This window comes from Orycteropus afer, unplaced genomic scaffold (assembly GCF_000298275.1).
Source record: "Orycteropus afer afer isolate SDZICR_OR568_19922 unplaced genomic scaffold, OryAfe1.0 scaffold00073, whole genome shotgun sequence".
Taxonomy (NCBI): domain Eukaryota; kingdom Metazoa; phylum Chordata; class Mammalia; order Tubulidentata; family Orycteropodidae; genus Orycteropus; species Orycteropus afer.
Genome location: NW_006921660.1, coordinates 712,918 through 725,003, shown reverse-complemented (window position 1 = coordinate 725,003; position 12,086 = coordinate 712,918). Strand labels below are relative to the sequence as shown.

The 12,086-nt window shown below is 38.4% G+C and overlaps 1 protein-coding gene across 1 annotated transcript in view; it reads left to right on the top strand.

Annotated features, from left to right (window-relative positions):
* Nucleotides 1-12,086, top strand: part of PRIMPOL (primase and DNA directed polymerase) — an 80,667-nt gene that overhangs the window by 18,167 nt on the left and 50,414 nt on the right. The window contains exons 4-6 of the mRNA XM_007940888.1: nt 1,048-1,286; nt 3,670-3,767; nt 11,005-11,134. Coding sequence (XP_007939079.1) covers nt 1,048-1,286; nt 3,670-3,767; nt 11,005-11,134 — 467 coding nt within the window. The remainder of the gene's footprint in view (nt 1-1,047; nt 1,287-3,669; nt 3,768-11,004; nt 11,135-12,086) is intronic.

Genomic DNA, 12,086 nt, shown 5'->3' with positions numbered 1-12,086 from the left:
TTGAACCGTCAGACTTCTGGTTAGCAGTCAAGTGCCTTAGGCACTAAGCTACCAGAGCTCCTTCCCTAGTGATACTGCCTCAGAAACCCAAGGAGGGGTCGCTGTGAGTCGGGCTGACTCGACAGCACATAACAACAACAAGAGTAGTGTTGAGAGAGAAGAGGGAATGATGGACAGAAGCAGAGATAAAGGGAGCTAAGAGCTGCACAGTGGTGCCTGGAAATGGATTCTACGCTAAGCAATAATAGCACGGGAATGATGGCCAGGTAGTAGGGCCAGGTAGATAACACTTGATTAAATAAAATAATTATAAGAAAAATCATAATGATATAAAAAGTACCTATATTTACGTAAGACTTTATAACTTATGAAGTGTTGCCCTATGTCCTATCACACTTACCCTCAAGATCACTATATGAAGTATTTAAGATGATACTCATTTCCATTTTGCAGTTGCTTAAGCTAAGATTCAGGTTGCTTCATTAACCAGCTGTCTTATTTTCCTAGTGCTGCTGTTAGCAGCACAAGTGGGTGGCTTTAAGGAACAAATTTATTTTAGTAGTACAAGTTCAGGACACTGGCTATAGAGGAAAGCTGACTTTCTCTCTCTTGGCTCTGGGGATAGGTCATGTCTCAGCTTCTATAGCTCTTGTATTCCTTGGTTCCTTGAGGACCTTCATGTGGTAGCTGTCTCCCCTCGTTGTCTCCCTTTTGCGCTTGTTTTTTCTGTGTCTGTGCTGCTCCTTCTAACTCAGAAATGATTAGATTTAGGACACACCCTGCATTGATATGTCCTCATTAACATAACAAAGAAAATCCTATTCCCAAGTTGGATTACATCCACAGGTATAGGGGTTAAGATTCTAAAATGTATTTTGGGGGCACACAGTTAATCCATAACACTAGCTCAGTTCTCTTCCACAATAAAACTTCATGCAAAAATTAAAATATGAAATACAGAAATACACTTCAGGAACTAAATTTTGAAATTTTACCACACAAAATATACTCAAAGAAACTGATGTCCTTTTTGGTTGTTTCTTTTAGTAGTGACTCATAAAAATGTTACATGGGATAAGATTGATTCTTCCCATGCTTCTGAACCAATAAAGAGAAAATGGGAAGCAAAATTGAAGCAAATTGAAGAACGAGCTTCCTATTATAAGAGGAAACCTTTGTCATCTGTGTATAGACCAAGGTTATCCAAACCAGAAGAACCACCCTCTATTTGGAAACTATTTCATCGACAGACTCAAGCTTTTAATTTTGTGAAAAGCTGTAAAGAGGTAATTGTCTCATCCCTTTCCCCTACCCTTGTTTCTTTTAGAGCTCCTATAACAAGACTGCTGGAAAATCTTATTTGTCTTCATTTTAGGTCATGTACTATACCAAGAGAATTTAATTGCAATCTTAATATCACAAGATTTAGGAATCATTAGCCATTTAGTTTATATTAGTCATGAAAAAGAATCCTATGTGTAGTGCCCTGGTGGTTTCAGTGGTTAAGCACTTGGCTGCTAACCAAAGGGTTCAAACCCTCAGCTGCTCCATGGGAGAAAGATGAGGCAGCCTGCTTCCTTAAAGATTGTTGTTGTTATGTGCCCGCTTCTTTTTTTTCCTTAAAGATTACAGCCTTGAAAACCATGAAGGGTAATTCTACTCTGTCCTGTAGTGTTGCTGAGTTGGGATAGACTCAATGGCAGTGGGTTTGGAGTTTTGTTTTTTTTTTTGAAATGACATTTAAGTGAAGCTATGCTTGGGAGCTCTGGTAGCGTAGTGGCTAAGATACTTGCCTGCTAACCAGATGGCTGGCGGTTCAAATCCACCAGCCACTCCTCGGAAGGAAGGTTGGGCAATCCTACTTCCGTAGTGATACTGCCTTGGAAACCCAAGGAGGGGTCGCTATGAGTCGGGGCTGACTCGATGGCACATAACAACAACAACAACATGCTTGAAGGAAGAGTGACCATATTTATGGACTGAAAAGGTAATAGAATGACTAAGGGAGGTAAAGGAAGGGTTATTGCTTTTGGAGCACTGAGTTTCAATTTACAGTGACGAGAAAATTCCATTGATTAAAGGTAGGATAGCACCGCTGAATAATGTAATAGCTGTTAATAAAACTAAAACAATACAGAAATAAGAGGAAATGTGGAAGCTCTGGTAGCGTAATGCCTAAGGCATTTGACTGCTAACCAGGAGGTCGGTGGTTCAAACCCACCAGCCACTCCTCAGAAGGAAGGTTGGACAGTCTACTTCTGTAGTGATACTGCCTTGGAAACCCAAGGAGGGGTCGCTGTGAGTCAGATCCGACTCGATGGCAGTGAGTGGTTTTTTTGGTTTTGAGGAAATGAATGAATGGAGTGTGTGATTTTTAGGAAAAAGAGAAAAGAGAATTGAATTGAAGAGGTAGGAAACAAAAATGCCTCAAACTTTATAAGGTTATAATGAGCCTTAGAACTTAACTCATAATGCCAAAGCAGACTTGTACATTTCTTTCTACTATCTCCTTTTGTGCTTTGTAAAGTAAAGTAGATTTGTCATAATAATTACCAACACATTAGGCAAATAGGAGGAGGAAGTGCTTGCCATATGCCAGCCTCACCAACATAAATAAATAAATAAATAGTAAGTCAAGCAGCAAATATGTATTGTATGTATTGTGCATCCTTTGCTGGGCATAGTGGAGAATATAAAGAAAATGAAAAGACAAGATGAATATTTTATCTAAGATGAATAATTTATCTAAGATAAATACATTGTACCTCTGATTATTAAAGTTATATAAAAACTAAATGTGCTATAAGCTTTTTAAGAGGGGGACCCTCTTTCTCTAGTAAAGAGAATGCACTCAAAAGTTTAGGAAGAACCTTTCTAACTCACTTTGTATAAATTCAGGCATCAGAATTTAAAAGATTAACAGAAAGTTGATTCATTTAAACTTATATTTAATAAAAGATGTAAGGGTATGATTGCTGAACTTTCCAATTACCAGTCTATAAAACTTATCTCAAAAACATTTTAATAGGTTCAAGTAACTGAGTCTTCTATGGCTTCTCATTCTCATGAAAATGAATGTTTAGTTCCTTTATATGCTCAAGGAGTACCTTTACCTAAATGGAAACAAAAGGAACTTGTGTGTATATTCCTTTATTAGAAGATACTCTTTATGACAGCAGACATAAACAGTTATATTTAATCAAGTACCACAGTAATTGGCATTAAAAAATTGGCCTCCACATACATTTTTATATATAGTAGAAAATTTATTAATTAATTTTGGCCCAAATCATTTATAATAATATTTAGGTAGTTTTGAAAAATGTATTTAATTTCATAAATCAGCAAACAAAACTGTGGTAGGAAGTCAAACTAGAGTGAAGGAATTAAGGGTAGTTTTTAATCCTTTTTTTTTTGTTGTTAATCTGGATCTTCTCATTATTTCTACCTGGAATATGTATCACTTGAGTGATTAAAATTTAATAAATGTAAGTAATTAGATTTTGATTGGCATAGATCTAATGATTATTTTTCTAGCTCTTAATAATAGAGATGTTAAAATTCCAGTTTTCTAAACTTGAAGGGTAAATTCTTTATAAATTTTTAATAGCCACAGTTGAATTTAGATTTGCATTAATTAATTTTTAAAATATTTTTTATTTTACAAAGGATGTTCATGTATTTGCTTTGGAATACAAGGAGGGAGATGGACAACGTATTTATCTTGTAACAACCTATGCTCAACTTTGGTTCTATTATAAATCCCGGTAAGTAGTTTATGAATGAGCAGCACATTAAGCTAAAATTGTATTTCTTTCATCTAGTAATTTTTGTGAAATTAATTCAGGTTGAATTAATTTCACAGTTCTTGACCACAGAATTAATTCTACCCTTGATGTTAGAACTGAGTTCTATAGTTTACTTGTTAAGCCTAAAACCAAACCCATTGCTTTTGAGTTATTTCCAACTCATAGCATCCCTAGTTGACAGATTAGTAAAACAGATTAGAACTGCCCCATAGGGTTTCTAAGGCTGTAGTAACATTGAATTCTCTCACCAGGTATTGGGGAAGAAATTACATAACCTAACCCTCACTATCTTCTTATCTCAAATTTTGCATTTATGACAGTAGCAGAAAACCTATCCAACTATTTTGCATATAATGATGTACATCTGGCAGTAAAGAATGTGACGGTATGAGATGAGAGTAATACTAGTTATGATTGTTCAGGTTATGTGTCAACATGGCTGGGCCAAGATGCTTAGTGGCTTTGCAGTTAATGTAATGATGTAATTTGACAGTTATATAATGATGAAATCTGGCAGTTATATAATGATGTAGTCATCCCTCGGGTGGAGTGCCCTGGGTGCAGCGGAAGTCAGGAGTTTGTGTGGGTGAGCACCCCAGAGGCAGGCTGTAAAAAGCCAGCCCCGGGACCAGGAAATGAACAGAGCAGTTTGGAACAGTTAAGGGAAACAAACTTGTCTGTCAGTGGGTCATACTGTGGTGGCTTGAGTGTTGCTGTGAGGATGGAGGGTATGCCACTGGTGTTTCAAATGCCAGCAGGGTTACCCATGGTGGACAGTTTTCAGCAGAGCTTCCATACTATGACAGACTCAGAAAAAGGAAGAAGCCATCTACTTCTCAAAGAATTGGCCAATGAAAATCTTACGAATAGCAGTGAAACACTGTCTGATATATTACTGGAAAACTTTATGAATAGCCCTGAAACATTGTCCGATATACTGCCGGAAGATGAACCCCTTAGGACGGAAGGCACTCAAAATACAACTGGAAAAAAGCTGTCTACTCAGAGTAAAGACGACCTTAATGATGTGGATAGAGTAAAGCTTTCAGGACACCATTTGCTGATGTGGCATGTCTCAAGATGAGAACAGCTACAAACATCCATTAATAATCAGAACATGGAATGTATGAAGTATGAATCTAGAAAAATTGGAAGTTATCAAAATGAAACAGAATGCATAAAGATTTATATCATAGGCATTAGTGAACTGAAATGGACTGGTTTGGGCCATTTTGAATCAGACGATAGTATGATCTACTATGGTGGGAATGACAAATTGAAGTAGAATGGTGTGGCTAGCATTCATCATCACAAAGAATGTATCAAGATCTGTTTTGAAGTACAGTGCTGTAAGTGATAGGATAATAACCGTATGCCTACGAGGAAGACCAGTTAATACAACTATTACTCAAATTTATGCCCCAACCACCAAAGCCAAAGATGAGGAAATTAAAAATTTCTACCAAATTCTGCTTCCCAGCTATGCAGCCTGAAATTGACCAAACAAACATGCAATCAAAATGTGTTAATTATTACTGGTGACTGGAATGCAAACATTGCAAACAAAGAGGAATCACTGGTAGTTGGAAAACATGGCCTCGGTGATACAAATAACACTGGAGATCACATGATAGAATTTTGCAAGACCAACGACTTATTCATTGTAAATACCTTCTTGTAGCAACACAAATGGCAGCTATACACGTGGACTTCACCAGAAGGAGTACATAGGAATCAGATTGACTACATCTATGGCAAGAGGTGATGGAAAAGCTCAATATCTTCAGCCAAAACCAGGCCAGGAGCTAATTGTGGAACAGACCATCAACTGCTCATATGCAAGTTACAGTTGAAGCTGAAGTCAATTAAAAGAAATCCACAAGAGCCAAAATATGTCCTTGCTTATATCCCTCCTGAATTTAGAGACCATCTAAAGAATAGATTTGGTACATTGAACAGCAGTGACCAAAAACCAGAGGAATTGTGGGATGATATCAAGAACATCATCCATGAAGGAGCAAAAGGTCATTAAAAAGACAGGAAAGGAAGAAAAGACCTAAATGGATGTCAGAAGGGACTCTGAAACTTGTCCTTGAATGGAGAGTAGGTAAAATGAATGGAGGAAATAACAAGATAAAAGAGCTGAACTGAAGATTTCAAAGAGCAGTTCAAAAAGACAAAGTCAATTATTATAATAAAATATGCAAAAGACTTGGAGTTAGAAAACCAAAAGGGAAGAACATGCTCAGTATTTTTCAAGCTGAAAGAACTGAGGAAAAAATTTAAGCCTCAAATTGCAATATTGAAAGATTGCATGGGCAATGGGTTAAATGATGCAGGAAGCATCAAAAGAAGATGGATGGAATACACAGAGTCATAAAGAATTAGTAGATGATCATCCATTTCAGGAGGTGGCATATAATCAAGAACCAATGGTGTTGAAGGAAAAAGTCAAAGGTGCGTTGAAGGAACTGACAAAACAAGTCTCCAGGAATTGATGGACTGCCCATTGAAATGTTTTAAAAATTGCATTCCTCACTGGAGGCACTCAGCTATGCCAAGAGATTTGGAAGACAGCTACCTGGCCAACTGACTGGAAGAGATCCGTATTTGTACCCATTCCAAAGAAAGGTGATCCCACAGAATGTGGAAATTATCGAACAATATCATTGATACCACATGCAAGTAAAATCTTACTGAAGATAATTCAAAACTGGTTGCAGCAGTATATTGACAGAGAACTTCCAGAAATGCAAACTGATTTCAGAATGGGACATGGAATGAGGGATATCATAGCTGATGTCAGATGGATCTTGGCTCAAAGCAAAGAATACAACGAAGATGTTTACTTGTGTTTTGTTGGCTGTGCAAAAGCATTCGATTGTGTGCATCATAACAAATTATGGATAACATTGAAAAGAATGGGAATTCCAAAACATTTCATTGTACCCATGAGGAACCTGTACATAGATCAGGAGGCTGTCATTTGAACAGAGCAAGGGGATACTCCATGGTTTAAAATCAGGAAGGGAATGAGTCAAAGTTGTATCTTTTCATCATACTTAATCTGTATGCTGAGCAAATAATTCGAGAAGCTGGACCATATGAAGAAGAACGTGACATCAGGATTGGAGGAAGACTTATTAACAACCTGCAATACACAGATGACCCAACTTTGCTTGCTGAAAGTGAGGATGACTTGAAGCCCTTACTGTTGAAGATTCAAGACTATAGTCTGCAGTATGAATTACATCTCAATATAAAGAAAACACAAATCCTCACAGCTGGATCAATAAGCAGCATCACAATGAATGGAGAAAAGATTAAAGTTGTCAAAGACTTCATATTGTTTGGTTCTACCATCAATACCAATGGAAGCAACAGTCAAAACGTTGAAAGATGTATTGCATTGGGCAAATCTGTTGCAAAAGGCCTCTTTGAAGTGCTGAAGAGCAAAGATATCTCTTTGAAGACTAAGATGCGCCTTACGCAAGCCATGGTATTTTCAGTCGCCTCATATGCTTATGAGAGCTGGACAATGAATAAAGAAGACCAAAGAAGAGTCGATGCTGTGGTGCTTGCAAAGAATGTTGAAAGTATTGTGGACTGCTGAAAGAACTAACAAATCTGTCCTGGAAGAAGTACAGCCAGAATGCTTCTTGGAAGTGAGAATGGCCAGACTTCATCTCACCTACTTTGGTCATTGCAAAAAGGGCAGGGAGGACACATATTCTGACCTCCTCTAATCCCGCAAGAGGAAGACAGGATTACCAGCAGTAACCCAAGGCCTATTCCTGCCAGGCCAGACATGCTGCCTCCCTCCAGCCCTTTCTCCAACCGTTCCTCCCAAAGCACCCACCACCTCTCTTCTGGGTTCGATAATTCGCTGGAGTGGCCACACAGAACTTACAGATTACAGGTTTATTAGGGAATCACCAGGCTACAACTCAAGTTCAGGAAGAACGCTCAGTCTCTCTCCCAGCCCACTGTCCCTCAGCCAACAGTCTCTCACAGTCTCTCTCCCAGCAGTGCTGGTCCCTCGGTGTCTCACTCAGCAATGCGTGTCTCTTGTGTCTCTTTCCCAGCAGCACGTGTCTCTTTCAGGGGTGCGTGTCTCTTTCGGCAGCACGTCTTCCTCAACCAGCAGTCAGAGAGAGAGTTCTGCCCCTAGGAAGCCTCCTTTTCAACCCGGCAGGGTGGTCAAACTAGCCAATCATAGCATCAGAACTCTAAGCACCTGAGAGAGAGTGGGCACCTCCCAGAACATTGTTTTGTGCCACTCCCAACAGAAATACTCCAAGTGGACAACTTCAGCAATCAGGAGCTCCTCAGTTGCTCATAGAAAATCCCACCTTGGAGTTTACAAAGACTTATGGGTAGAAAAGCCATACTAAGTAATTTACTACACCGCAGTCATGTTGTCAGAAGGGACCATTCCCTGCAGCAGGATGTCATGCTTGGTAAAGTGGAGGGTCAACGAAAGAGGGAAGGTCCTCAACAAGATGGTTTGCATAGATGGGCTCCGGTATAGTAGGGATCATGAGGCTGGCACAGGACTAGGCAGTGTTTCGTCTGTTATATGTAAGGTTGCTATAAGTTGGATACGACTCTGTAACACATAACAACAACAGCAACGTCGTCCTCTGTTTTATAACGTGTTGTGGTCATTCTCCGTTTTTGCATAACACCAATTTTCATGTAACCACCTGGTCTTTGAAACCTAACCATGTCAATAAGTGAGGAGTGAGTGTGTGTGTGTGTGTGTGTGTGTGTATGTGTATATATATATATGTACATACGTACGTGTCTAAGTATATGTAAAAAAAAAAAAACCAAGCCCACCGCCATTGAGTCAATTCCGACTCATAACGACCCCCATTGGTTTTCTGAGGTGATAAATCTTTATGGAAGTAGATTGCCCAGTTTTCTTTCTGTGGAGTTGCTGGTAGGTTTGAACCACTAACCTGGTTTGAAGTCAGATGGCTTAGGTACTGTGCTATGTATATGTATGTATATACATAAATATATGTACATACGTATACGTATACATATATGGGTATGCACAAATATATGTATGTTATTGTTGTTAGGTGCCGTCAAGTTGGCTCCAACTCATAATGACCCTGTGTACAACAGAACAAATATTGACCAGTCATACACCATCTTCATAATCCTTGCTATGCTTGAGCCCACCGTTGCACCCACATGTCAGTCCATCTCGTTGAGGGTCTTCCCCTTCTTCACTGGCACTCTACTTTACCAAGCATTGTTCTAGGGAGCCCTTCCCCATTAGGGGTCAGCCTTGTCAGGCTCTTGCCTTGTACTGACCAAGAATGGCCAGGAGAGGCTTAGATTTTCCACACAAAGCTTTCATTAAAGGAAAGAGAAAGAGAGTAGCTCATGAATGGAGACAAAGAGGGACTAAGCAATGCTAGCCTTTGTCTCCGCGAGTAAAAATTTGCTGGAGTTTTTGAGGGTTTTGAAACAGGTGAGGATTTTCTGAGAAGGGGTGGTAATTTCCTAGAAACAGGTGCATGTGTGCACTGTCCCTTGGGGCGCAGGTTCGATTCCCAGTTAGTGTCTTTGCCTCAATACTGCCACCCCAGGAAGGTCATACAGTGGTCATTTCACAGTGATGTGTGTATGCTTGGGGAGCTGAGGAGGTTAGGTTGCCTGCAAGCACCTGCAAAAGATCTTGCAAGATAGGGAGTGTGGAATTAGATAGGCTGCTTGCTTACTTCTGGACCCCATGTTCCAGGATGTGGGTTAGTCTTTAGTTAAGCAGTTAGGCTTGCAGCTTTTTTAGTTAATCCTTTGAGTCCTACCATCTTCTGCCTGTCTCAGCATAATGTATATTTATCCCTATGTTACCCAAAGGGGATTCTGAAGTTAATAATTTGCAAACAAATATTAAATTGTACATTAATCACAAATGAATACTTGTATTATTAATTGTCTAATAATAAAGAGGGAGCTCTGGTAGCATAGTGCCTAAGGCACTTGACTGATAACCAGAAGGCTGGCAGTTCAAACCCACCAGCACTCCTCGGAAGGAAGGTTGGGCAATCTACTTCCATAGTGATACTGCCTCATCAACCCAAGGAGGGGTCGCTGTGAGTTGGGTCTGACTCGACGGCACATAACAACAATAATAAAGAAATTGCTGCTTAATATAGCTTAATGATCTGTTCAAGTTTTTAATCATACTTGCATAATGTATGGAAAAGGGGAACAGATTAATATAGGTACCTTGTATTCACAAAATATTTTCATTATAATATTGCTTGAATACCTTCAAATATAAAACTAGGTTTGTTTATATATGTTTATATATATGCAACGCCAACCAGAGTTGAATTAAAATCATTAAAAATGATGTGACATGTTTTGCTGACACTGAATCTCATTTTGCAATATGAATATGGTGCTATTACGGAGCACCATATACAGTGTATGCTTGTGCATTTTGTGTTCTTGTGCTACCTGTGCTGGATACTGACAAAATTCCCCCACCACTTTTCCTTGTTCGTATTACTACAAACCTTTTATTTGTGTAGGATGCCATCTGAACTTCACTGAGCCCAAATTATTATTTTTGTATTAAATCAGCAATCCAGATTCTCATTTACATATTAAATCAGCATGTATTCTTATTAAGCCATGTCAAAGTTATATTTCCTGTAAGCCAGCAAGGTTATAACTGTAAACATGAGTGTTGAAAGCTCCTGGAAGTCAGATGATTCAGAATTGTTTTTTTTCCTTGCCAATTTAAAAAAATATTATCTTCCCAATGAAAATACATTTAAATTGTCTCATAGAAAAGTCATGGAATTTCAAGAATCCTGGGATCCAAGTTTGAGAAAAGATAGTTCTTTTCTAAAACAAAGTTTGTTCCATTGTGACAACAAAACAAATTTAGAGGTGTTACACAGTATTCCAGTCACCTGTGAGTAAGTAACACTATTGATGTTGACTGTGTTTTCTAGTTCAGTAATGTTACAGAATGTTAAATTTTGTTTGGTGGAAATTCTTGAGAGTATGATCCATAAACCTGTGGTGAGCAGTTGTTCACTTTATCATGTCTTTATTATTTCATAGTTATTTGTAATTAACAATTAACATAGTTTTTTGAGTTCAACTTCTATGATTTAAAAGATAAGATATAAATCTCACAGTCTCAAATTACTCAATTTAGCAAAAACCTCTTGCACTGCTATGAAATTATTCCGGAAAGTTCTGTATGCAAGCTTTATTTTGATTTGGAATTCAACAAACTTGCCAATCCAGGAGCTGATGGGAAAAAGATGGTTGCATCACTCATTGAGGTAAATAACAGACTCTCCTTGTATCTTTCCTACATCTCTTCATTTACTCATTAATTAAGTGAATCCAGCCTATGTAATACATAGATTGTGAAATACATCTCCTTTTCCTTACTACTCTTCCTTTTGATTTTTATTAACATCATTTCTATGAGTAAACTGGGAAAGGAGGGAAGGTTCAGTTTATGTCTGTTTTCTAATATTACTGTATCTGGTAAAAATCTTTGAGAAAGATAGAAGTTTGGGGATTTCATGCATTTTTAAATTATATATTTATTCTCTGAACTCCATTACGGATAGTTGGCTCTGGAAAAGGTCAAAGTAATTTGTAATGTAAAAATGAGGTATGATGAACTTCAAAGGAACTCTGGTGGAACTGTGGTTAAAGCATTGGATTGCTGTCCAAAAGGTCAGTGGTTTGAACCTGCCAGCCGCTCCATAGTAGAAAGATGAGGCAGTCTACTTCCATAAAGATTTACAAAGGCTTAGAAACTCTGTGAGGCAGTTCTACTCTGTAAACATGAATCAGAATCAACTTGATGGCAGTGGGTTATGAACTTCAAGAAAATTTGGATAAAAATAGTATCAGAATTTTAAGCTGGCAGGAATTTTGTGTTTCATTTTATCTTATACCTTCATAAATGAGGAAACTAAGGGCTTCAGAAATTAACTCCTACCTAAGGTATAGCTACTTAATGGTAAAGCAGATTTAGAAATACGGTTATCACTGTTTTCAACAAACAGAAAAGGGTATAGTTCTATTATATATTTTTGATTTAGCAGTGCCAACCAGGACATTGTTAACAAAAGGAATGATGTGAGCTTCTGCAACTTGTTTTTGTTATGTGCCGTCGAGTCAGACCGACTCATAGCGACCCCTCCTTGGGTTTCCAAGGCAGTATCACTACAGAAGTAGATTGCCCCATCTTCCTTCCGAGGAGTGGCTGGTGGGTTT